This window comes from Schistocerca piceifrons, chromosome 1 (assembly GCF_021461385.2).
Source record: "Schistocerca piceifrons isolate TAMUIC-IGC-003096 chromosome 1, iqSchPice1.1, whole genome shotgun sequence".
Classification (NCBI taxonomy): Eukaryota; Metazoa; Arthropoda; class Insecta; order Orthoptera; family Acrididae; genus Schistocerca; species Schistocerca piceifrons.
The window spans coordinates 1086570862-1086595890 of record NC_060138.1 but is presented as its reverse complement, the minus strand read 5'-3'; the positions used below and the strand labels follow the sequence as shown (position 1 = coordinate 1086595890).

The 25029-nt window shown below is 42.3% G+C and overlaps 1 protein-coding gene across 2 annotated transcripts in view; it reads right to left on the bottom strand.

Annotated features, from left to right (window-relative positions):
* Nucleotides 1–9475: 9475 nt before the first annotated feature.
* The window catches only part of LOC124798103 (ras-related and estrogen-regulated growth inhibitor-like), a 589819-nt gene continuing 574265 nt past the window's right edge, over nt 9476–25029 (bottom strand). For both annotated transcript variants that reach the window (XM_047261357.1, XM_047261366.1), the window contains one exon: nt 9476–13513. In XM_047261357.1, coding sequence (XP_047117313.1) covers nt 13246–13513 — 268 coding nt within the window. In that variant the 3' untranslated portion in view covers nt 9476–13245. The remainder of the gene's footprint in view (nt 13514–25029) is intronic.

Sequence of the window (25029 nt, the reverse complement as noted above, 5' to 3'; positions counted from 1 at the left end):
ACTGAGCTCTGGTGACTACGGTGGCCAGGAAAGATACCAGAATTCATCATCGTTCTCACAAAACCCGTCCTGGACGATGTGAGCTGTGTGAAGAGGGACCCTACCGTCTTGGAACACGTCACCAGCACTGGGGAACAAACACTGTACCGTGGGGTGGAACTGAGCAGCCAAAATGGTTACATAATGCTCGACTGTAATGCAACTTTGCGGAATCACCACAGGTCCCGTGGCATACCAAGATACAGCTGCCCAAACCATCACTGAACTCCCAACATGTTTCACGTTGTGCACGTTGGGTACCGAAAATGTTGACGGATGTGCACAAAACCAAACGTTTAGACAGTGCATTGACTTTCCTTGGGCGGTACCAGAACGACGGTAATGATTTCTTAAGCCAAATTGTTACAGGCGATGGAACATGGGTGGCCTACGTCACACCAGAATCAAAGCAACAGACCATGGAAGTTGAGCAAGGGCATCGTTTTGCTGCAAGACAATGCCCGTCTGCATGTGGCCAATCAGACCAAAGATCTCATCACATGTTTTCGATGAGAAACTCTAGATCACCCTCCGTACAGCCCCGATCTTGCGCCCAGTGACTACCATCTGTTCCCGCACTTGAAGAAACACCTGGGTGGTCAGCGTCTTCAGGACGATGACGAAGTCAAGACAGTGGTGGTGAAGTGGTTAACAAGTCAGGAGGCAGACTTCTATGAGGAGGGTTTTCAAAAACTGATATAAGATTATTACAAGTGCCTCAATATTGACGGAAATAATGTAGAAAAGTAGATTAAGGTACAGGCTTTCACGTAAAAATAAAATTATTGAAATATCTTAGCATATCTTGTTTTAATTTCAAAATGGTACTTACTTTAAAAAACACACCTCGTAAATACGCTGGGGGCCCTCACTGCCTTGTAGGAATCGAAACGTACATAATTTTTGGCTGTCGAAGGAACAGATACCAATAACTGCACATACATGAAAAGTTGTCTCTCAAATGGCCGATTTCAATTGTTCAATAACTTTCTTTGAGTAACGCACGAACTTGTCCTTGCCGATAGTTTGCAAAAAGGTTTCTGTAACCAGTATCGCTATTTGTAGTGTATATTCTTTGAGTTGTGTCCTAGAGACATCTGGCGAGAGATACCAGACCCGAGTTTCCAGGCGAGTGGCCAGTGAGTGGCCTGGCGGTTGAGAGATCATGCTTGCGAACAGATTTGAAACAGACACTTGTTCGTCGGCGCTTGGTCTGGCTGGACGGTGTCACTGGAATCAAATAAATAAATAAATGTCGTATGACTAGGGCCTCCCGCCGGTAAGACAGTTCTCTGGGTGCAAGTCTTTCGATTTGACGCCACTTCGGCGACTTGTACGTCGATGGGGATGAAATGATGATGTTTAGGACAACACAACACCCAGTCCCTGAGCGGAGAAAATCTTGACCCAGCCGGGAATCGAACCCGGGCCCTCAGGATGTAAATTCTGTCGCGCTGACAGTGGAATCAGATGCGGAGGCAGCGTGTCTGCAGTACTGCTCAGAAAGTTTCTTTTCTTTGCGGTTATTCGAAGTGGTTGCTGATACGCAAAGTTTCCTATTAAGAAATACGTGTGGTGTTCTTAGCCCACGGCTACTTTTCATTAACTACTGTTGCGAAAGTGAACATGAGTCCATGCGCGTGCCTTTGAAAAGGTTACGCGTGTGTATGAATTCAACATCCTTGTAGCTGGTTGCAGATTTTTATCCTTCTCAGTTAATACGAAATATTATGCCGTCGATTCACTCCCTCCTCCAATTTAGCTCATTCTATGGTTTTCCTGTAATTGTGAACATACATCTGATTCATTTTGGTTGCTATACTTCAGACTCATGTGTACATGTCTTTTGGATGCCAAGCGACTTGCATAAAATGTTCACTCCGTTTTGAATCAATCGTTTAATCTAGCTGCACATGCTTCTTTTCATTTACGTTTTCCGGAGTCATTTACTGAACATTTACGTATATATTTCAGTGTGTCCGCAGCTCGTGGTCGTGCGGTAGCGTTCTCGCTTCCCGCGCCCGGGTTCCCGGGTTCGATTCTCGGCGGGATCAGAGATTTTCTCTGGCTCGTGATGACTGGGTGTTGTGTGATGTCCTTAGGTTAGTTAGGTTTAAGTAGTTCTAAGTTCTAGGGGACTGATGCCCATAGATGTTAAGTCCCATAGTGCTCAGAGCCAATAGAACCATTTTGTATTTCAGTGTGCTGTGTCTACTGACATTTCGTGTTCACGTGCTGCAAGGTGTTACTTTTGTCCAACTAGCAGCCGCACATGACAAAGGCCGCAAATTGTTTCCGCTGCCACATAGGTTCCTCTATTTATGAATATTTAGAGTTGCAGTTATTATATGTTCATTTATATAATTCTCCACTGTTGCCTTCATCTTTCTCTACTATCACCATTTTTAATTTCTTTTGTATTGCGCTATTTGTCTTGCAGGATATTCATTTGTAACACCGATAATGCAGGATGCATGGCACCTGCTACGATAAACAATTTTTTTCTGAATTGTATATAAATATTTGTAATTTAAATGCTTTCTTTTAATAAGTAAGGACACTGCTTCACTGCATGTGTAAATTTAGGTTGATGTTTCATTGTATTTATCTGTGTCTCATTGTGAAACTTATCAGCTCTGGGAAAAAGCCAAGGAATTGTTATTGGCATCGAATAGCAACGATAATAGCAGTGCTTGTGCGTCGTAAAATATTTGGGTAGGGGATTGTTGCGCAGAGCGCGCGGAGAGAGCGGGAGACGGGTTCCAGCGCTTGTAGCGTGCGGAAGTGTGGTGTTAACGCTCTCGCAGTAGAGAGTACCATTTTCGGCGGCATCATGTATGCGCGCCGGCCAGATGTCTAGTAGCAGGAGTACGGACAGTGGACGGGCGGAAGAGGCTGCATTAATTACGATTTCCCGTTCCTGTAATTAGCCGTGGCTCCACAAGATGCTACGATCTTCAACAACAGCAGCAGTTCCAGCAATACAGTTTCGTTGTCGCTTCTGAGTTTCGTCGTAGGCACAGCACTGAAGTAAGGCTGTTCATTGGTAGAAAGTATTAACAGCTAACCCAGCAGCATAACTGAATTTGATTTGATTGATAAAAGTTATTTAAATAATAATCAGTTAAACTCAGAGCGATTCTGTCCTCATTGCCCCCAGACTTTGTTACCCAGCAAGATCCTTGTTCCTTTTTTTTTTTTTTTTGTTATATGCTAACTGAGTGTCATAAGGAACAAATTGAATAGTTAGAGCCAGTTTATTAATGAATAATTTCGCTTTTAAGAATTTCAGCCTCAGTCTACTTTCAATTAACTGTTGTGCAACAGAGGTTTCAGTATATGACTAAAGTAAAGCAATTTCATTTTTCAAGTTTGAGAATGAATCACTGTAAAAAAAATCCAGATATAAAGAAATGCACAAATTAAGAGTGCAGAAGTTTTATTTATTTTATATATAGCTTGGAGCACGCTGTTTGGTTATGTATATATTCTAGTGTTTAATTCCGTTGAAATCAGTAAAAAAGGCTCAGTTGTTCAGACAATAATATGAAATCCAATTTGCAAAATAAGTAACAGCTAATTAAAAAGTGCTTGCTTTTTCTCTAAATTTCTTTGATGACTTTATGTTGAGGTCACTGAAAGTCATTGTTTATGTAACGAAGTTCAGTACTACAAATCTTCCTCGAACTCTGGACCTCTGCCTTTCGCGGGCAAATGCTCTACCATATTTTTTTTAATGCACTTTTTTTTGTTCGTTGCGGACGTCACATGACATTCGTTAAAGTTCTTTTGTTGATCCTTCCACTCAGTTTTTTATCACAGAGGCCAAGCAGCTCTCTGACCGAACCGACTGAGCTACCGTGCCGGTTACCATTTGAGCTACCCAAGCACGACTCACGCCCCGTCCTCACAGCTTTGCTTCTGCCAGTACCTCGTTTACTCATTCAGTTTAAGTACACATTTTCAAATCATTACTCGATTACCTTTTTCAAAATTTAATGCCAAACATAACGTAGGAGTGACTTGCCAGTTTTCTTTATCATTACTTACTCACTTAAAATTAGTGTCAAGAAACGTGGCAACCTTCAGTTGCCACGTCAGCGTTTAATAATACTTGTTTTTCTTTCCCATCAATTTGTACAGGATTTTGGATGTAAATTGCTCTAGTGGGCTGCCGACCGTTAATTATTTCCTTTTCGTTCATTAGTGTAACTTTTGGATTCATGATCAGTGGTACCCCTTTTCTGTCCAGAGCTGCTCGTGAGTGAATGCACAAAATAACTTTCATTTTCCAAATTATAGCCCTGTCCGGTTTAATTACTTTTTAATTTTAATAGACTTTTCATCAGAAGGGTCGGTTGTACACTTTCCTCCTACTTATCGGTATCAATTCTTCGGGAAAGATAGCCTTATGCAATTATAAAAAATCCATTAGTCATACACGCGATCCACTGTCATATTTTATATCGCAAGTAGGATAGGCACATTAGTAAGAGGGAGGTTACACACTCTGAGACAAAAAACGACACACAGTGAAGGAATAATCCGAATACGACGGAAATCGGTAGATGTGATGTACATATACAGTCGCCGGCCGCGGTGGTCTCGCGGTTCTAGGCGCGCAGTCCGGAACCGCGCGACTGCTACGGTCGCAGGTTCGAATCCTGCCTCGGGCATGGATGTGTGTGATGTCCTTAGGTTAGTTAGGTTTAAGTAGTTCTAAGTTCTAGGGGACTGATGACCACAGCTGTTAAGGCTCAGAGCCATTTACAGTCGGGAAAGAAATGATAATTTATTCAAGAGAAAGAGCTTCACAAATTGAGCAGGTCAATAACTCGTTGGTCTATCTATGGCCTTTACGTGAGCAGTTATTCACGTTGTCACTGATTGACAGAGTTTTTATGCCCTCCTGAGGGTTAGCGTGTCAAATTCTGCTCTATCAGCGCGTTACAGCGTCAAAATCCGGAGCTAGTTGGAGGGCCATGCTCAGGTTTGTCTTCAGTGATGAGTCCCGCCTCGAAATGAATCCCGATGACCAGCATAGACACGTCTGGAGTTGCCTTGGGCAGAAGTGGTATACCAACATGACCCTCTCACGCCATACGGCCTGACAGCTAGAAGTGATGGTCCGAGGTGTCATTTTATTTTATAGCAGGACCTCTTTGGTTGTCAGCCGCAGCACCCTTATAGCAAAGCGGTGCGTCAACGATATTCTGTGCCCCATTTTGTTGCCCTTCATGGCAAGCCGTCGTATCTTACATATCGGCTTGATAATCCCCACCCATGGGCGGCGAGAGTTTCTGCTGTTTACCTTCGTGTTTGTCAAACCATACCTTGGCCAGCAAAGTCACTGGATCTCTCCCCAATTGAGAACGTTTGGAGCATTATGTTTATGACTCTCCAAACCAGCTCAGGATTTTGATGATCTAATGCGCCAATTGGACAGAATTGGACACGATATCTCTCTGCAGAAGACCCAACAACTCTGTTAATCAGTGCCAAGCCGAGTAACTGCTTACATAAGGGCCAAAGGTGGACCAACCTGTTATTGACTTGCTCCAAATGTGAAGCCTTCCACTTGAATAAATCATCCAATTTTTCTGAAACTATAATAATTTGCTTGTCTGTACAAGTACTATTTCGTCTCTCGCCGTACGGGTCTGTTTAGTATTAATTTGACTACAAGCCTGCGTAACATTTGCGAAAAATAACTTTCTATTGTGGTCTGGCTTCCATACGACAGAATTCTAAAAGTGGCCATTATTCTGAATATTATCTTTGAAATCACTTTTTTCCATTAAGGGGACCGAACATAATTTATATTATGTACAGGTCAAAAGCCAATATTCATAGCTTGGATACAAAGAACTGTACGGACTGGGAAAACCTGAAAAATATCTTGATCTTTTGATAGACACGCTTAAGTGAAATAATTTTGGAGAGCCTAATTTTACATAGCCTCCTACTGTTACTGAAAAAGGCGAAATGCCATGTGTGAGTAAATTTGAATCTGCCTCGTAATGGCGGCGTATTGTCGTCCAACAGCGATGCTCCTTTTACTGGCGGTGCTCCAGTTTGAAAATACTAGAAATGCTGAAATAATTGAAATCCTGACATGAGGGATACAATGTTTCTATAAATGATAGTATAAATGATAACTGAAATATCTGATATATATTAACCTTTAAGTATACAATTTCACACCTTAATCTCATTTCGTCAGATACAGCGACAACATTCGACACGGAACAAAACTTGAGAGAGAGATGGCGGCTACTCATCCCGTGTCTTAATAGCAAAAAGGAAAAGATAGTATTGCATGTTATCCTTTCCAGGAATAATACTTCATATGCATAGTTATAATGTTTAGTACAGAAATGCTTCGTATTTGTCTTGAGTGTATTAATATCGTGTTTTTTGACGTTGTTACTTATCTGTGTGCCGTTTTTTGATTCAGAGGTGCCTTATGCCTTGAGTGTGCATTGTGTGTACTAATTGTTATTTGATGGTAGATCTGAATTGAGTGTAATCTTGCTGTCTTTAGTCTACATTTTCTTTTTAAAGGTTTCACATAGTTTGTGTACTTGTTACTGCTGTATCCTTTGTTTTCTGCTATGTTAAAGATGGTGTTTGGTTCTTTTTGGCACATTTTTCTTGTTTTGGCATAATTTCGATTGTTTCCGTAGAATATTATTTTTGTTTCATATTTTACTTAGAAATGAGGAAAATTATTTTATTGTTGAACTGTTAAAATGTTCCATGTTCCATATATTAACTGCAACAATTGTGCAAGTATATCGGTTAAACTTTGGAGCGCTGTTAGTTGTAGAAGCTCTACGTTGTGGATGAGTTAGAGAAGCATTTTAGAACTGGGTGTGACTCAAAGTTTTGCTGAAATTTAGTAGAGCAGTAAAAACATGTTTCTCTGTGGAGTCATATGATTGTGGCATGCATTGTGATAGCGGGAGATTACGGCCATTTTATTACAGAATAAGAATAACCATAATTTCCTCGATTTCATTATTCATATGAGGAAAATTTTTGTTGGACAGTCTACTTACGTAGTTATACTAGTGCTTTGTCTTGATTCCATCTAAGTGTGTTACTCTTGTACTTACGTGTATTTAGTTGCCTGTCACATTCCCTTGAAAGTTTTGCTAGTTATTCATTGGAGGCGTGCTTGCTGTCTTGAGTGCAGATGTTGATTTGCAGTTTGCTTCATGCCTGTCGCTAATTCGAATGTTCTATATGGGAGACGCCTGTGGAGTTCGTATGGTTTATTACAACAAATGATTTCATCGTAGTGTAAGGAGTAGTGTTTTCGATTCACAATTGTGTCCAGAATGAAACTTTCACTCTGCAGCGGAGTGTACGCTGATATGAAACTTCCTGGCAGATTAAAACTGTGTGCCAGAGCGAGAAGTGGGTACTCATATGCAAAGTTTTCCATTAACCCATTCATGTGGTGCCGTTAGAACACTTTCTAACGAAAGGCAAAGGTCCCGATTTCGAGTCTCGGTCCAACATACATTTTAATCTGCCAGGAAGTTTCAACAATTGCGTGTTTGGAGCTTAAGAGTACAGATCGGAGTATTCTGCCTGTTAAATGGCAACTTTCAACATTTTCCAATAATTTTCTTTCAGTAACTCGTGAACTTGTCGTTGCTAAAACCTTGCAAAAATGTTCTGTAACCGGCATCGATATTGGCAGTGCACATTCTTTGAGCTGTCTCTCTGAGATGTTGGATGAATGCTACCTGTCACGAGTTTCTTTGCATCCGACCAGTCAATGGATTTTTGTTTAGAGACCGTGTTTGTGAGTAACTCTGAAATAAACATTTGTAAGTGGGTGCTTGAATGGCTGGACAGGCTTTCTGGAGTTAGATCCAATGGCAACATGTCTCTAGTATGGTGAGAAAGTTTCATGCATTTGCCGTATTCGAAGTGGTTTCCCATGTGCAAGGTTTTCCATAAACCCATTCGTGTGGTGTTCATAACCTACAGCTACTTTTCATTATTTGTATGTGCTAAATTTGCTTGAACTGCGAAAGTGATTTGGTACCTACGTGCATGGTGTCACAAAGGTTACATGTCTGTGAATTCAGTAAGCTTGTAGCTCGTTACCGACTCGTCCTCTTCTCGTTTTATACGAAATAGTACGCAATAGATTCAGTCACTTTCTCCTTCAGTGTAGCTCTTTCTATGTGTTTCGAATGCCAAGCGGTCCGTACATAAAGTTAACTTTATTTTGAATGAACATGCTTCTTTTCGTTTACAACTTTCTGAGCCAGTTATTGAATATTTATATACATATTCGAGTGTGCTTTGTCTACTACCATTTCGTGTTCATGTATTGCAAGGTGTCACATTTGCGTCCCTCTCATTTGCACATGACGAAGTTCAAAAAGTATTTCAGCTCTGAGATAGTTTCCCCTGTTCATATAACAGTAAATGCACTGTTCTTCCACACGATTATTTGAATTGTGAAGAGAGGTCTTAACCGCAGTCACTTAGCAAAGAGATATTATGGCTGACACTGTAAAGTGTATTTTTCATGTTCCAGAAACTAAATTACAGACAGTATTACATCTATGTGGCTAGCTTTATTAGCTAAATCATACCTATTCAAATATTTTGAACTGCGTATCACTCAAAAGCCTCTGAGACGTATTATCAGCATTTACTCGCTATTCCTAATTTCAACAACATTGAGAGGGCCACATCCCCACTGCACAGTGGTCAACTATACTCTAAGTTCATTTCTATTACACTTCAGTGATTTCAGTAGGACCTTACGAGTGATTTTCACTTATTTAAGTTGTGCTGTTTAAATAAGCGAAAGCTGCTGATTTCAGTCTATTTCCATTACTGACGTCGGATAGCCCTACAAGATTGATTATTTGGATAATTAATTGATGTATAAAAATGGCATAGTTTAATTAAATCACGACTTACTGGTTGTACTTGCACTAATAGCTCACTTACTAAAGCGCAGCCACCTTGCAGACTGAAATGGATCCTAAATTGGAACTATCAAGTATACAAATTTGCAGCTTCACTGAAGACTTCTGATCAGCTATTCACCCACTATCAATGAGCTGATATATTTTGATGAACCTTTCATTGCGTAAGAACACTATTCAAGATCGGAATCCTGTTGTACACAAATAGACCACTGAAAATAGCTCCTTAATCATGTGAACTGCTTTAGTATTATTGCTCAGATCTTGCGTTTTCACATGACGGAATTACAGTCGTGTTCAGATATTCGCAAGGCGAGAGACTTTTAGGAGTGACGACGTATGGACTTACCTGAGTCTTCAAAAACTGTAGCGTAGTTGTTGCTCTCGGGTCGAACAGCCTTTGCACACACTGGTTCATCTTAATGTTAAGAGAGGGAAAAGAGTATTAAACTTCAAAGAATGACAAGTTGTTGTACAGTTTTTGCGTAATTTATATATTTATTCAATGAAATGTACAAAGTATTTGGAAGCAACATGAGTCGCCTATTTCACAGACATCACATAAATTTCGGCTGTAGGAATGGGGTGTCGCCGCGAGATCAACAGGTATGGCAACTTATCTGCGAGGTAGCGCGGACAGCATGTCATTAGCGCTTTCTGATGTTGGGGCAGGCCGAAACACACTGCTCGTTCTACGCAAAAAGAACTAAGCTGAGAACTGTCCGGAATGATCTACAAATAGCGGTGGCGTATGTCCAATCAAAGTACAAAAATGTCAAAGAGCACCTACATGTACCTTCTTTACGATCGCTGTATTGTCAACAGCAGTGAAACTTTCTTCTTCTGTTAGCAATCTGAAAAGTTTTATTTTGCTTGATGCCAAAGGCATTACTACGTATGCATTTTATAAATGGCTGTCCGCGTACATTGCAGATAGGTTTACTGTCACCTGATACTGGCGACTATAGGGAACCTGATGGACAGCAAAATGTAGGCTGTACAAGGCACTTCTTATCCTAAGAGGAACATGAAAATAAAATTTATTACTCTGTCCAACAGGAATGTGTGAAGTATGTAATATGTTGTGTACCAGATTCACAGGAATCGAAAACTAGATTCTGTTATATACATTCGCAAAATGTGGAATTTTTATTGTACACGGATGTGAATGGCCATGACAAATACTAATTAGCACTGTTGCATTAAAAAAGCATCTGTAGGTATAATACAAGGACATGGAACACCGTTTCTTAAAGTAATAGAACAGTTGATGACTATTTACAATAAATCATTTTATAAAAATATCATTGCGATGAAGGAATGTGTCATAATACTATAAAGTCTTTAAGGCACGTGGTTTCACTTCTTAAATTACACAATGAATCTCAAATTCACTCACTTGGTAGAAAATGTTCTTTATATACATTTATGTCTTCATCTTTTTATGTACATCAGCAAATATCATTACTTTAAACGCTTGTGTCTCAAACGTCTCTGGGAACTTGTAATTAATTTACACGTATTTATTCGGATGTGGTTGACGTATGTGAATATTAGGCAGTCATCAAAGTCCACGAAAATGCCTGTCACATACTGGACATGTCATACGATCAGCAATACACGCTAAGTGACTCGTAAGTGGTATCTTCCTCACATTCGACAAGCCCAAGAAAGATAATTAGAAACTGAATAATTAAAATGTGTCTCAGAAGGGCTATGTAGCCACATATGAATACAATTCTGTCGTATCAACACCAGTAGAAGAAACGGATCCTACTAAGCCATGCCAATAAGGAAAGACAGTTGTTGAGTGTTTTCATCGTGCCTACAATCCGAAACGACAGTCGGCGGAACTGTTGGTTCCCGTTTTAGACCGAGATGTAGACAAACTGGATTTTGTTTGCTACTGCGGTGCACTGAAATGCGCAGGAATTTTTTTTAGATGTAGTTCGCAAAAGCAGGTTCAAATGTCACCTAGTATTTGTTTGCACCGCACCGTAAAACAAGATCCACATCAAGTGCGTCTAGATCTAATACAAGAAATAATATTTCGGCCACGTTTATAGCCGACTGTCATTTCGGAATATAAACACCTCACCTGCAGGTCATTACGAACTAAAGTCATAAATAGGGCCCACTTCATTAACTCACAAAACATGTATGCTGTTTACAAGGGTCAATCACTAAAGAACATGGGATACTTGATTTAACAAGACAAGTGGGTCACCTGAAACGTTGAGAACCACATTCAAATTTGCTTATAATACAAATGTCTCACCCCAAAAACAGTGGTATGATTCACTCAAATGCAAAACAGCGCATCTTACAGCGAAACGAATTTGAATGATCATCTATTCGATGCTTAGGAGAGGAACTTTTGTAACGAGAAGGAACAAACTATCACTGTAATAGGACCAAAACCACGCCGAAGAAAACAAAATATTGCCAAGCTCCTGATGCGTACTTCTTCGGCAATATATACGCTAGAAGTATGATTGATTTTGTGACTACAGTGTCGGAAACTGCAAGTAAGGTTTACGATCATAAATTCACCATCAGCCCTCACTCTATGCTATACAACAAACTTCCTGCTCCGAAGTACAAGCATAGTACTGTATGTTTGCCAAAAGTCGGGTAATGACGACGACATATGAATATCACCATTTAGTAATATAGTTAGTGAGACTTTTGGTGTGCAGAAGTCATTCTGAAAGTAAAAAAGTGCCTTTAGTCAGAGGTATACATTGTTCTGTTCCACTTTGCTGTAATCCCACAACTGCACTTTGTAGACTGAGTAACTGTAACGCCATTAGAGAATGATTGTTATTCAGGCAGTGTAATTATTGTAAACAGAGGGACATACACCAATAACTGACGACATTGAAATGTGGGAGTTTTTTAGTCCTATGATATCGAGGTTTCATTTCTTCACGTTACCAAACCTACCCTGTTACACTTTGAACAGGTGGTCATTCAAATGTCTGTCACGATAAGACAAGCAGTTCTGCATGCGAATGGCTTACACCTATGTTTTTTGGGGTGAGCAGTTTATATCCTAAGGACATTTTCGTGTGGTCCTGAGCGTTTGAGATCACGCACTTCCCTTGTTATCGAAACATTTTACCACGTCTTCTTTTTCTGGACTAGAAGATGTACCTCGGACTGAGAAGTAATACGTACTATTACAACAGACTACCGATGGTCCTCAGAGTAGCAACACGCAAAAACAAAATTTGGCACGGTAAATTATGAGTTTTCTCCTCAAACACAGTTTGACAGCCGTCAGCAAACTTTAAACCAAGGATGTCCAACCCGCGGCCCGCGAGCCGTATACGATCCTAAGAAAGCATCAGTGCGGTCCAAAAAGCGAGCGTGTTTCACACAATCTTTTGAAAAAAAAATCCCATAAAATTACGATTGTTATGAAAAAATGAATATTTTCAATTTAAAATTCCTGCCACACCTTCGACAGTCTGTCTCTCTCCCTCCCCTCTCTCTCTCTCTCTCTCTCTCTCTCTCTTTCCAGCGTGTTAGTTTTAAGTATATTATGCGCGGCCCAAAAATACTACTCTTCCAGTGTGGACCAGGTAAGCTGAAAGATTGGACACACCCGCTTTAAATCAATACTGAATTTGTTCATACTGTCATGAGAATCTTCAGTGTCCCCTGGGATGGAAGCAAACACTTGTCAGCTGCCTCTTGTATTTGCACCGATACCTTCGCTCACGACCTTAAGGAACTTGAGTGGTAGTGACTTCAACATGTGAAATGTTGGATCATTTCCGCTGGACATTAATGCAAGTGTGTTGGGTCCTTTTAGGAGCGACTTTGATCCCTGCGTTTGGAGGGGGGTATTCCAGTGGACAACCTACAGTCGGTAAGGCCACGTACCCAAATCGGAGGTCAACGAATGTAGTCAATACTGTGTATAAATATGCCCTCTAAAACAGGGCAGTCTCGAATGGGGAGCTTCTAACAAGCATCACACGTCTTCGCATCTTATGCAAAGCACTTCCTGTTGGATGCCGTATGTGTTCATGTGGGAAGCCTCGAAACCTCTAGTCGTTCTCACGCGAGAGATTCTGTCCACAGACAGCTGCCTAGGTACTCGAGGAATGCGGCAGCCAACCGCAGCCTGTGGTGCGGTGGGACACCCCGGCGGCCCCTCGGCGCACAGTGTGTAGGAACGGACGCGACGGCGACGGCGTCGTCAGGCCCCGCTGCCGGGGCACAGGCGGGCCAGCTATATGGAGAGCGACGGCCTCTTCTTGCGGTCGCCGGAGGCTTTGTTGCTGTTCTTGCCGAAGATGTTGCCGAGCACCTTGCTGACCGAGTTGACGCCCAGCTTGCGGCGGATGGGCAGCGCGCGCAGCAGCTGCACGGAGCGCGCCTCGCGCAGCAGCGACTGGAAGGCCAGCGAGACGCCCGCGAAGTTCTCGGCGGCGCTCACCTCGTAGAACTGGCAGCCGTACTGCAGCGACAGCTCCTGGCCCGCGTCCACGCAGATCTCACTGCAACACCAACGCCCGCAACCGACTCAGCACCAGTGCCACAACAACATAAGGGGAATTTCACTACTATACAGGTTGTTTCAGAACTACTTTTACAAAGTTTGGGCACAGATTCCTTACACCGAAACAACAAAAGAGGTCACCAAGTGAAAGAAGTTTACTGTTGTGATTCTTCAACTTCTCCCGGCGTATTTCTTACTCGAACAGTCCAGGGTGTACTGCCGGTCCATAGTGTCCAACGGGCACAATATTTCGGCCATCAGACATGTCGCCATCGTCATGTGGGCTGACGAACTGAGCTCCTGAGGGCGGGCGGCGGTCTAAAATCACCTTCCCCCGCGAGGCGTTCTCTCCGCGGTCCACCACGAAATGGACTACCAACATACCAGGGTCTTGGCACAGACATCTAAATACTAGGACAGCGTCGTTAGAGAGCCTATCGAAATTCGTACCAGGGACGGACTCATCAACAGAGATTGCGGCTATAACCTCAGCAAGGCATGGGGACCAGCACTGAGTCTAATTAAAAAGGGGTTCAGCAATGAAAACGAACAAGCGACCAGGGCGGACGAGGCAGTTACAGCGACGCCACCACAGACGCCACGTCAGCCTCTCAGCGACCGCTGACACGTGTGCGGCTGGTTCCGGCAGAGGTTCGAGTCCTCCCTGGGGCACTGGTGTGTGTGTTTGTCCTTCGGATAATTTAGGTTAAGTAGTGTGTAAGCTTAGGGACTGATGACCTTAGCAGTTAAGTCCCATAAGATTTCACACACATCTGAACATTTGTACCAACGACGCGCGGCCGCGGCCGCGGACCGCGGAGAGAGAACACCTCGCGGGGGAAAGGGATTTAGGACGGCCGCCCGCCCTCAGGAGCTCAGTTCGTCAGCGAACCTGACGATGGCGACATGTCTGATCGCCGAAATATTGTGGCCGTTGGACACTATGGACCGGCAGTACACATGTGGACTGTTCCAGCAAGTTTACTGTTACCAGTCACTGTTTATTTATATCGTTGTGCGTTTCAAAGGTCTAAACCTCCATCATCAGGTGGTAGTGGGACTGTCTAGCAGAGAAACCAAATACTACTTCAGAACACGGTTTGGACTTTTTTTGCTGTAAGCTTACCATATATCTAATGATAAAAATAAAATATGTAAAACTAAATTCCTCCACTGGTCAGTTTCCTATCACTGTCGTAGCACATCACATGTATACTGCTATATTTTGTAAACACAGATAGCGTGTGGAAACAATTACGTGCAAGGATCACATAGCAAAAGAGAAACGTTATAACAAAGTACAAAGAATATAAACTACTGGCCATTAAAATTGCTACACCACGAGGATGACATGCTACAGACGCGAAATTTAACCGACAGGAAGAAGATGCTGTGATATGCAAATGATTAGCTTTTCAGAGCATTCACACAAGGTTGGTGCCGGTGGTGACACCTACAACGTGCTGACATGAGGAAAGTTTCCAACCGATTTCTCATACACGAACAGCAGTTTACCTGCGTTGCCTGGTGAAACGTTGTTGTGATGCCTCGTGTGACGAGGAGAAATGCGTACCATCACGTTTCCAACTTTTATAAGGGTCGGATTGTAGCCTATCGCGATTGCGGTTTATCGTATCGTGACATTGCTGCACGCGTTGGTCGAGATCCAATGACTGTTAGCAGAATATGGAATCGGTGGGTTCATGAGGGTAACACGGAACGCCGTGCTGGATCCCAACGGCCTCGTGTCATTAGCAGTCGAGATGACAGGCAACTTATCCGCATGGCTGTAATGGATCGTGCAGCCACGTCTCGATACCTGAGTCAACAGATGGGGACGTTTGCAAGACAACAACCATCTGCATGAACAGTTCGACGACGTTTGCAGCAGCATGGAGTGTCAACTCGGAGCCCATGGCTGTGGTTACCCTTGACGCTCCATCACAGGCAGGAGCGCCTGCAATGGTGTACTCAACGACGAACCTGGGTACACGAATGGCAAAATGTCATTTCTTCGGATGAATCCAGGTTCTGTTTACAGCATCATGATGGTCGCATCCGTGTTTGGCGACATCGCGGTGAACGCACATTGGAAGCGCGTATTCGTCATCGCCATACTGGCGTATCACCCGACGTGATGGTATGGGGTGCCATTGGTTACATGTCTTGGTCACCTCTTGTTCGCATTGACGGCACTTGGAACAGTGGACGGTACATTACAGATATGTTACGACGCGAAACCCTACATTTCAGCAGGATAATGCACGAGCACATGTTGCAGGTCCTGTACGGGCCTTTCTGGATACAGAAAATGTTCGACTGCTGCCCTGGCCAGCACATTCTCCAGGTCTCTCACCAACTGAAAACGTCTGGTCAATGGTGGCCGAGCAACTGGCTCGTCACAATACGCCAATCAGTACTCTTGATGAACTGTGGTATCGTGTTGAAGCTGCATGGGCATCTGTACCTGTACACGCCATCCAAACTCTGTTTGACTCAATGCCCAGGCGTATCAAGGCCGTTATTACGGCCAGAGGTGGTTGTTCTGGGTACTGATTTCTCATGTGGTCATGTTGCTCTAGTGTTTTCTTTTTCTTTTTTGAAGATACTCAAGAAGCATGCTTACAGTAGAGGAACTTGTGCCTGTTATTAATCTGAGGTATCTTATCTGAAGGTGGAACAAGAGTTCTATAGGAAATTTCACAAAACTAGCAACAAAAAGAGCAAACAGTCAGTTACTTGTCAACAATTTCCATAGAGCTGCAAATGTTGCCGATGAAACTGACCCTTTGAGACCTCTCATGCCACAGGAGACTGTTCAGTCAATCATAGAAGCAACCGAAAGAAGTGTGAATGCATCAACTCGTCGTTTAAGCAACAAATTAGACGTACCAAAAACAACGATTCTGAAAGTTATACACTTTATGCTAAAGAAAAAAGTGCACAACATTCAGGTTCTTGACAAATTAGACCACGAAGATTACACAGCTCACAAAAGCTGCGTGCTACGGTTTGATAGCAGTAACGAACAATCAGCGTCTCGTAGATCACATCTTGGTTATTAGAGAGCCGATATTCCCCATGTGAAGAAAAATTAGCAAATACAAGTGCTGCATATGGAGTGGCAAATAGAGTTGTAAAACTATTGTAGGCTATAACAGACTATCACAAGTAAGCATAGACTGCTATCCTTCTGCTAGTAGCCTTTGTCAGTTAAGGTCGTAACCGTATTACCTGTACGTTAGGTGTGTTACATAACTATCAGATAGTACCTCAATTCGATCGATTTTTTTGTGTGTCATTAGTGTCTTATTAGATTCCCCTAGAAGAAGCGATTAATCATCTAGAAACTGAGTGAGTGTATATAAAGGGACCCGTGATCTAAAAAACATTTTTGTCCTACGTAGTTATCCTCATGTCCGTAACTTAAATATAAACTGTATAACGAAACTGAAACTGTCAGTCTTTATCACTGGTTCTGGGTTTATTCGCAAATTATTGATTTTTAACGTGAAACAGATGGATACTGTAGCGAAAAAAGGAAAAAAAAGAAGGCGCTAAAAACTCAATTTGCTCAAAACACGATAATATAAAAAAGAACTAGAAAACATAAACATATCAAGCATGGCTTCAATACTTCGTCGAGCTTATATATAACATGTTCCCGTTATTCATAAGCAATTTCCAAGCTTATCAATAGTAACAGGAAACTTTTGCCTTTGATCGTGATGATCAACATGCTATTGAGTACAAAATAACAATAATTCCATACAGTTATTTATGTTTGTGCATGTAAACTGTATTTGCATCAGAAGTAATTGCTGTGGTTACATAAAAGCGCAGAACTTAAGTGATCAACTGATTTTTATTATTATAAAATGGAATTTATATTTTGTAGGGATATAAAATACATGAAAGTGTACCCAAAAGTGAACGATGTGCGGTTCTAACTATATGCAAAACTATGTGCAAACTCCCAGTTTGTCTCTCACACATTCCCTTATGTTTCCTTCCCTACCAATCCTACAAATACTACCGGTAATCCTCCAATTTACTATGTAGTTTGTGAACTGTACCAAAACCACCGAATCGTAGCTTTGGTAGAGTGCAGTTCTAGTAACGAGCCACCTTTCGGTAGCCGGCCGATGTGGGCGAGCGGTTCTAGGCGCTTCAGCTTGGAACCAATCGAACCCTATGGTCGCAGGTTCGAATCCTGCCTTGGGCATGAATGTGTGTGATGTCCTTAGGTTGGTTAGGTTTAAGTAGTTCTAAGTTCTAAGGGACTGATGACCTCAGATGCCACGTCCCATAGTGCTCACAGCCATTTGAACCACTTTCGAACCTTACGGTACCACCCAATGGCAGAGAGATACACAAAAAGCGAAAGTGAGCCATGTATTCAAAATGACTACAGTTTATCGACCCTTCCATTTAGCAGAAGGAACTAGGAAACACATACATTACTATTCTGGAGCATCTGATAACAAACGTACTTGTATATTATGTGAATGCATTCATTATGTTTAGAAATGGATCTAGACTTTATGACCACCCTGTAGTGGAAACCCTATCTCTGTAGCGCGCGTTTCGGAAAAAAAAAAAAATCCTGAGGAGCGCAGTTGTCTGTACAAAAATTTCAGCCGCCTTGTCGTTTGGTCTGCCGGGCCTTAAAACAGATGTTAACAAACCCGTCCAGTTCTCGCCGTTCGCGCATGCGCCAGAGCGGCAGCACCATTTGTAAGTGCAAAGCATAGTTTGATTTATCGCCCGCCGGCTCAGTACAATGGCGTCGTAATTGGAGACGCATGGCGAGCCGCGACCCGAGTGCGCATGCGCCAGCGCGCTTTGCGAGCGCCCGCACTCGGCCTTGTTAGCGCGCGGGACGTCTCACTCGGCCGCTTTCCCCGCTAGCGCCACTTGCTGCATTCCTGCGCCGTCAAACCCGTGGCCAGACCGCTGAGCGGGTGGGGGGGGGGGGGACGTGGCGCCTGATTTACGAATAATACTCGTCCCAGCCCGACCAATTAAACCGCCCCGTAAATCACGGCAATTCATTTACTTCAAGCCCGCGTTTAAAAGCGCTGGCTGGCTATCACACTCCCAGACCGACACTTTCTCCTCGTTCCGTTTGGAATTGTTCCGTCACAACGGGAGAGCAACGTTGTGACAATCCGTGCCAGAAACGCGCTCGTCCTCCCGCTTTTCGAAATGACGGTGCTCACTCAGATGACAACGGGACGCCTGTGGCTGTCGCAGTGACGGTAAATCGTGAATAACTCACGCCGAGGTGAGAACGGCCTCGTCCTGGTATTCGAAGGTGACAGTGAAACACACGCTGGCTCCCGAGAATCGTCTTATCCCAGAATAACTTCAAGCGAGGCAGGTGTGCCTCGCCCAAGTATGTAAAAGTTATTTATTTCCTGCTGCCACTTCGATGAGCACATTTCGATACGGAGTGTTAAATGCCGCATGAGCTATGTTAGAGCAAAAGTTTGGCTAATTCATCCATTGGTAAGACTTGCCAAATCTGAAATATAAAACTGGTTTGTTGAGAGTCAGTCACTGCAGCTAAATAAAGCGGTATATGCAGAGCGACATCTATCGCGTGGTGATCACACAATCGGCTGATCCCGGCGGAGGTTCGAGTCCTCCCTTGGGCATGAGTGTGTGTGTTTGTCCTTAGGATAATTTAGGTTAAGTAGTGTGTAAGCTTAGGGACTGATGACCTTAGCAGTTAAGTCCCATAAGATTTCACACACGTTTGAACATTTTGATCACACAATGTATGCTTGACCTAACAAATGAAATGACTGAAAAATACGCTTCTCGTCTCCTACTGTCTCTCCAGAGCACTCCCTTGTCAGAAACCATTGCATTTCCTGGTCTCTGACGGGCTAGTTTTCACGAACGTGGATTTCAGAACCATCTGACGCGTTTGAGTAACTATGCTGTCCCCCTCTTGAACCTTTCTCTTCTTTCTGTCATTGCTTCTACGATGTATAGACTAAGCTGCAAGGACGGAAGATCGTCATCTAACAGTTCCTCAGAATGATCAGACCATCACGTACCGACATCAAGGAATCGCGACCAGCGTAGAAACGTAAGAACAGATCGCACTTCATTTGTTAATATTTTATTTAGGAGAACCATTAGCTTATGGTTACTGTTAACCATATGGTTGATAATCCTTTTCCGTCACGATTCTGGAGAGAAACTGCTCATTTCTGTCTTATCAGTTCTCTGAATTCTCAGCAGTCTTCTGCAACACTACTTAACAAAACTATGGATCCTCTTCTATCCTGAATTAGCCACAGTCCATGATTCACTGCCGGCCGCTGTGGACAATAGGTTCTAGGCGCTTCAGTCCGGAACCGTGCTGCTGCTACGGTCGCAGGTTCGAATCCTGCCTCGGGCATGAATGTGTGTGATGTCCTTGGTTAGTTAGGTTTAAGTAGTTCTAGGTCTAGGGGACTGATGACCTCAGCTGTTAAGTCCCATAGTGCTCAGAACCATTTGAATCACGATTCACTTTTATACAATGCTGTGCTCCAGTCTTCCTAATGTTAAGGCTTATGTTTAAACCTAAAAGTCTTCCTTTGGTGAGTAAATGTCTCCCCATCTGTGCTAGTTTGGTTTATAGATCCTCCTACCTTCGTCCTCAAGTGTTTTTCTTTCCGGCGTAGTGGAATTCCTTAACTGTGTCTGCTAGATTGTCCACGATTTTCCTGTCAAGTTTGTCAGTGATCTTTTCTCTGCTGCTACTTAATACTTTCCTTTATCTTTTATTTACTCTCAATCCATAGGTTGTGCCCTGTTCATTCCATAGAAAAAATTCCTATACTTGTTCCTCACTTTGCTATCCTCAGCGAATGCCGTCAGTGAATCTTATCATAGATGTCCTTTCATTTTTCGATCGGCACAAAATGTCATCTTTTTGAAGCAAGACCAAGGTGGCAGCACATCTCTTTTTAGCTGTTATTAACTTTTGAAATGTTCTCCAATGAAACTATCGCTATATCGGGCATCATCTTCACAGACGTCAACACATCGATAACGAATATTGAGACATCGCAGTTTTCATGTAGTTCAGACGTACTCAGTTCCGGAAATGGAGTAAAGTCGGTCGTTAACGGCTGCTCTGAAGAAAGTAGCGGCAAGTGAAAAGCATTCTCTTCTACAATTTTCTGCATTGCTGTCAATTCCTCCGTGTCAGCATCTGAGTTTTATTTCATCGTTCTCGATACCACTACGGTCGCAGGTTCGAATCCTGCCTCGGGCATGGATGTGTGTGATGTCCTTAGGTTAGTTAGGTTTAACTAGTTCTAAGTTCTAGGGGACTAATGACCTTAGCAGTTGAGTCCCATAGTGCTCAGAGCCATTTGAACCAACAGCGGTAGCGTCAACCGGCACAATATGCACTAATGGGCAACGGAAAATCCACGGCGGCTGCGACAAGTGGAACATCAGCGACCTTGGCGGGTTAATGTACGGTGCAGCATTATGGGAGGAAGGATAATTGCTTCCCATTTTATCGATGGCAATCTAAATGGTGCAATGTATGCTGATTTCCTACGAAATGATCTACCGATGTTACTACAAGATGTTTCCCTGCATGACAGAATGGCGATGTACTTCAACATGATGCATGTCCGACACTAACTCGCGTGCGGTTGAAGCGGTATTGAATAGCATATTTCATGACAGGTGGATTGGTCGTCGAAACACCATACCATGGCCCGAACGTTCACCGTATCTGACGTCCCCGGATTTCTTTCTGTGGGGAAGTTGAAGGATATTTGCCATCGTGATCCACCGACAACGCCTGACAACATGCGTCAGCGCATTGTCAATGCATGTGCGAACATTACGGAAGGCGAACTACTCGCTGTTGAGAGGAATGTCGTTAGACGTATTGCCAAATGTATTGAGGTTGACGGACATAATTTTTAACATTTATTGCCTTAATGTGGTATTTACAGGTAATCATGCTGTAACAGCATGCATTCTCAGAAATGATAGGTTCACAAAGGTACATGTATCACATTGGAACAACCGAAATAAAATGGTCAAACGTACCTACGTTCTGTATATTGATTTAAAAAAACCTACCTGTTACCAGCTGTTCGTCTAAAATTGTGAGCCATATGTTTGCGACTATTACAGCGCCATCTATCACAAAGCGAAAAAAGTGGTCCAACTCAGACATTCATATTTCTTTACGTACTACATGAATATGTAAAAAAAAAAATTGGGGCTCCTATTTTTTAACAAAAAAACGCAGTTGATACCCGTTTGACCTATGGCAGCGCCATCTAGCGAGCCAACCGTAGCACCATCTGGTTTCCCCCTTCAAACTAGACAAGTTTCGTGCTTTGTAGTTTTTTCGTTTGATGCTTATTTCGTGAGATATTTAGCCCGGTCACTATCATGGACCACCCTATATATATATATATATATATATATATATATATATATATATATATATATATATATATATATATATATATATATATATATAAAGTTCCTGTCACCTCGACATAACTTTAACATACGCTGAAACAAACTTTTATACAACACCTGCTTCAGTTACGTTGTTAAATTTTGAAAAGTTTATGTTACTTGGATCCTTAAGCGTTAAACTATATGAACACAGGTCAGAGGAAGTGCATCTCAGCACAGCTACCAAGTTTCGCCAGCTGCATCACATTTCTCATTAACCGCAATAATGCGTTTTCTCAAGCTTTAATAACAATAAAAAACTCTGAAACGTTTTCTCTCTTTCACTGACGCCCACTCATGTGATATATTACTATCGAGTGTTACTTTATTTGTTGTTCGGAACTTAGTAAACTTTCTTTTCGTCATTAACTAATAGTCCATTTACAGATGCGAAATAAATAAAGTTTTTGAAAGTATTGTACACTTTTTCTGTGTTGTTTTCGTAAGATTAATTATAGCACTCGCCTCATATGTGAAAATCGCTAACTTGATTGATGTACTGTAACTGGAAGGCAACTCAGCAGTACAAGTAATAGAAGTGAACCCGTAATTGAAACTTTCGGAAACTCTATTCGCAAATTTTGTACCAGCCATAAAAGCTTTTCTTCTCTAAACATTTGTAGTCTCTCCTGATGTGCTTTGTTCATATTTCTCTTTAAAACTGCAAAACAGTAGTCATTAATCCTTTTATGATTAGTGGTATGCACTGGAAGAAAGTGTTGAGACAGAGGCTGTTACTGTGTTAGTCGACAATTATTGATTACTACAGAGCTCCATGATACGTCGCTGACGAGAATCGAAAAGGGCTTTTGGAGCTACATTGCCGCACCTAGGAGTCATGACACATTACCTGTTATAATTGTCCAGTTGTATCAACATATCTACCATGCGAAATTAATTCCGAAGGAGCCACGGCCGTTTGGAAGCTAATTTGAATAAGTTTCACTCGATGACTAATTTTCCGCGTCCGGTCGAGGTGGCCTAGCGGTCCTAGGCGCTTCAGTCTGGAACCGCGCTGCTGCTACGGTCGCAGGTTCGAATCCTGCCTCGGGCATGGATGTGTGTGATGTCCTTAGGTTAGTCAGGTTTAAGTAGTTCTAAATTCTAGGTGACTGATGACCTCAGCTGTTAAGTCCCATAGTGCTCAGAGCCATTTTTTTAGTTTTCCGCGAGCCGACTTTGTGGCATTTCAGCACATTTGTTAACTACAGTTCCTTCTATTCTGTATCGTGTTAAGCTGCAGATTCACCGCTGAATGCCATTTCTCTCTCTAGAGGAAGACACATTACCTTGCTCAAAAGCTGTTTCATCCGGTGCAATTCTTGCCCAGAGGCCTACAGTATAATTTATTCAAGCCGTCTTACTCTTTTCTCTGACATAAATTTTCGTCTTGGCGGCAGAGAAAAAGAAATGTGTGCGCAATCTCGTATTTCATCCATGACTCCGCGTTCCCTTCTTGTCCCAGTCATACGCGGTTACCTGGCTGCGTGCCGAAGAGCCACTCGAGTGAAACGTTTCTTGTTGGTTGCGTGCACTGCAAGAGCTGTAAACCAGTGGAGGTTTCTGACTCTAGACAGCCGTTCCCTTTCAGTTTTGTTCAAGCCTTAGCTGTAACATGCTCATTTGACTTTCATTACAAACTGACATGTATTACCGTTTTGTCATAAGTACATACATGACTCCTTTCTTGTACCGTTTCCGTTTCTTGATGTTGCGCATTTGTGCGAGTCCCTCGCTCTGATTCACAAACCCGCAACAAATAGCAAAAAATATTGAACGCGTGATAACATCTTCTCTATGGCATGTTATACACAAATTTATAGAGTTTTAGGACTTGAGTCAGATCTGCTAATGTGCCATCAAAATTTATCAGAAATAGAGGTTTTCCTGACACACCTTGAGGCGTAGCGCCGTATACCGATCCTGCCTTGGAGGCGGTTAAGTGGGAGATGTGTCTCAGAGCTGGAGAGTGACAGATAGTGACGCGAGACCGGACGAGCACGTAGTTTATGTATCAGCCGATGGAGGACAATATTGGATAGGGGACTGATTTAGTTTCGATTGCGCCCACTAGAGTGCACTAAAGTAATAGAATGTTTTTCATAAATTGTTGTAGTATTTTCATAAAGTGTTATTATGTCTTTTTGTGTATGTAAAATGTTATAAATGTGTTTTAGCAGTATGAATGATGCGTGAATGTGGTTTAAGGTTAATATGAAGATAATTGTTTAACGAGTTATGTAGTGGGATTTAGTGTGGGAACAATTCGAAGAAGTATGGATGTGGACAAAGGGGATTTTTGTAGAATAGATTTGTAAAGTAGGTTTATGGTAAAGGGAAAGTTAATTCAGGTATAAATAACAATAGTAAATAACTTTATGCATAAACAAAACTTCAGCATATTAGATAATTACGTCGGTAAAAAGTGCAGTCGTTAGGTTTACTATTTTGCGACTGGTTATTGACGAAAGGCGCGGACTGACAGGAGACAATGTTGTTTTCCTATTGGCTGTTGAGTAAACTGACCAATGGTAAAGTAATATTCTTCGCGCTCATTTCTCTGCTAGTAGAGAAGACTTAGAGCATTCTAGAGAGGAGTCGGAGCCTAGCCATGAAACAGTTCGGACGTGTGTAGTAGTACGAGTAGTTCCGATGGAAATGATAAGTAGCCGGATCTAGCAGTGTTTCATACATCAAAAGTGTGGTAAATTGACGGCATAATTATTCCGGAATTTTTAAGTGAATTTTGTGACGAGAAAATACATATATTCCGCGTGGCGTATTGAGCAGGTCGGTGACTAAAATCTGTGACTGCATTAGGCACCAACAGACTTAATATTTGGCGTGCAATCTCAACCAAAAACATTAAGTACTTTTGTAGCTATTACGTTTTCGGGAAATGCAACACCATAAACTTGCTAATGTGAGTGAAAGGAATTTTGAGTGACTGTGTTAAGACTAGCACGGGCTTGGCAGTGATACTTGTTCACCTAAGTTTCAGAATATATTAAGGAC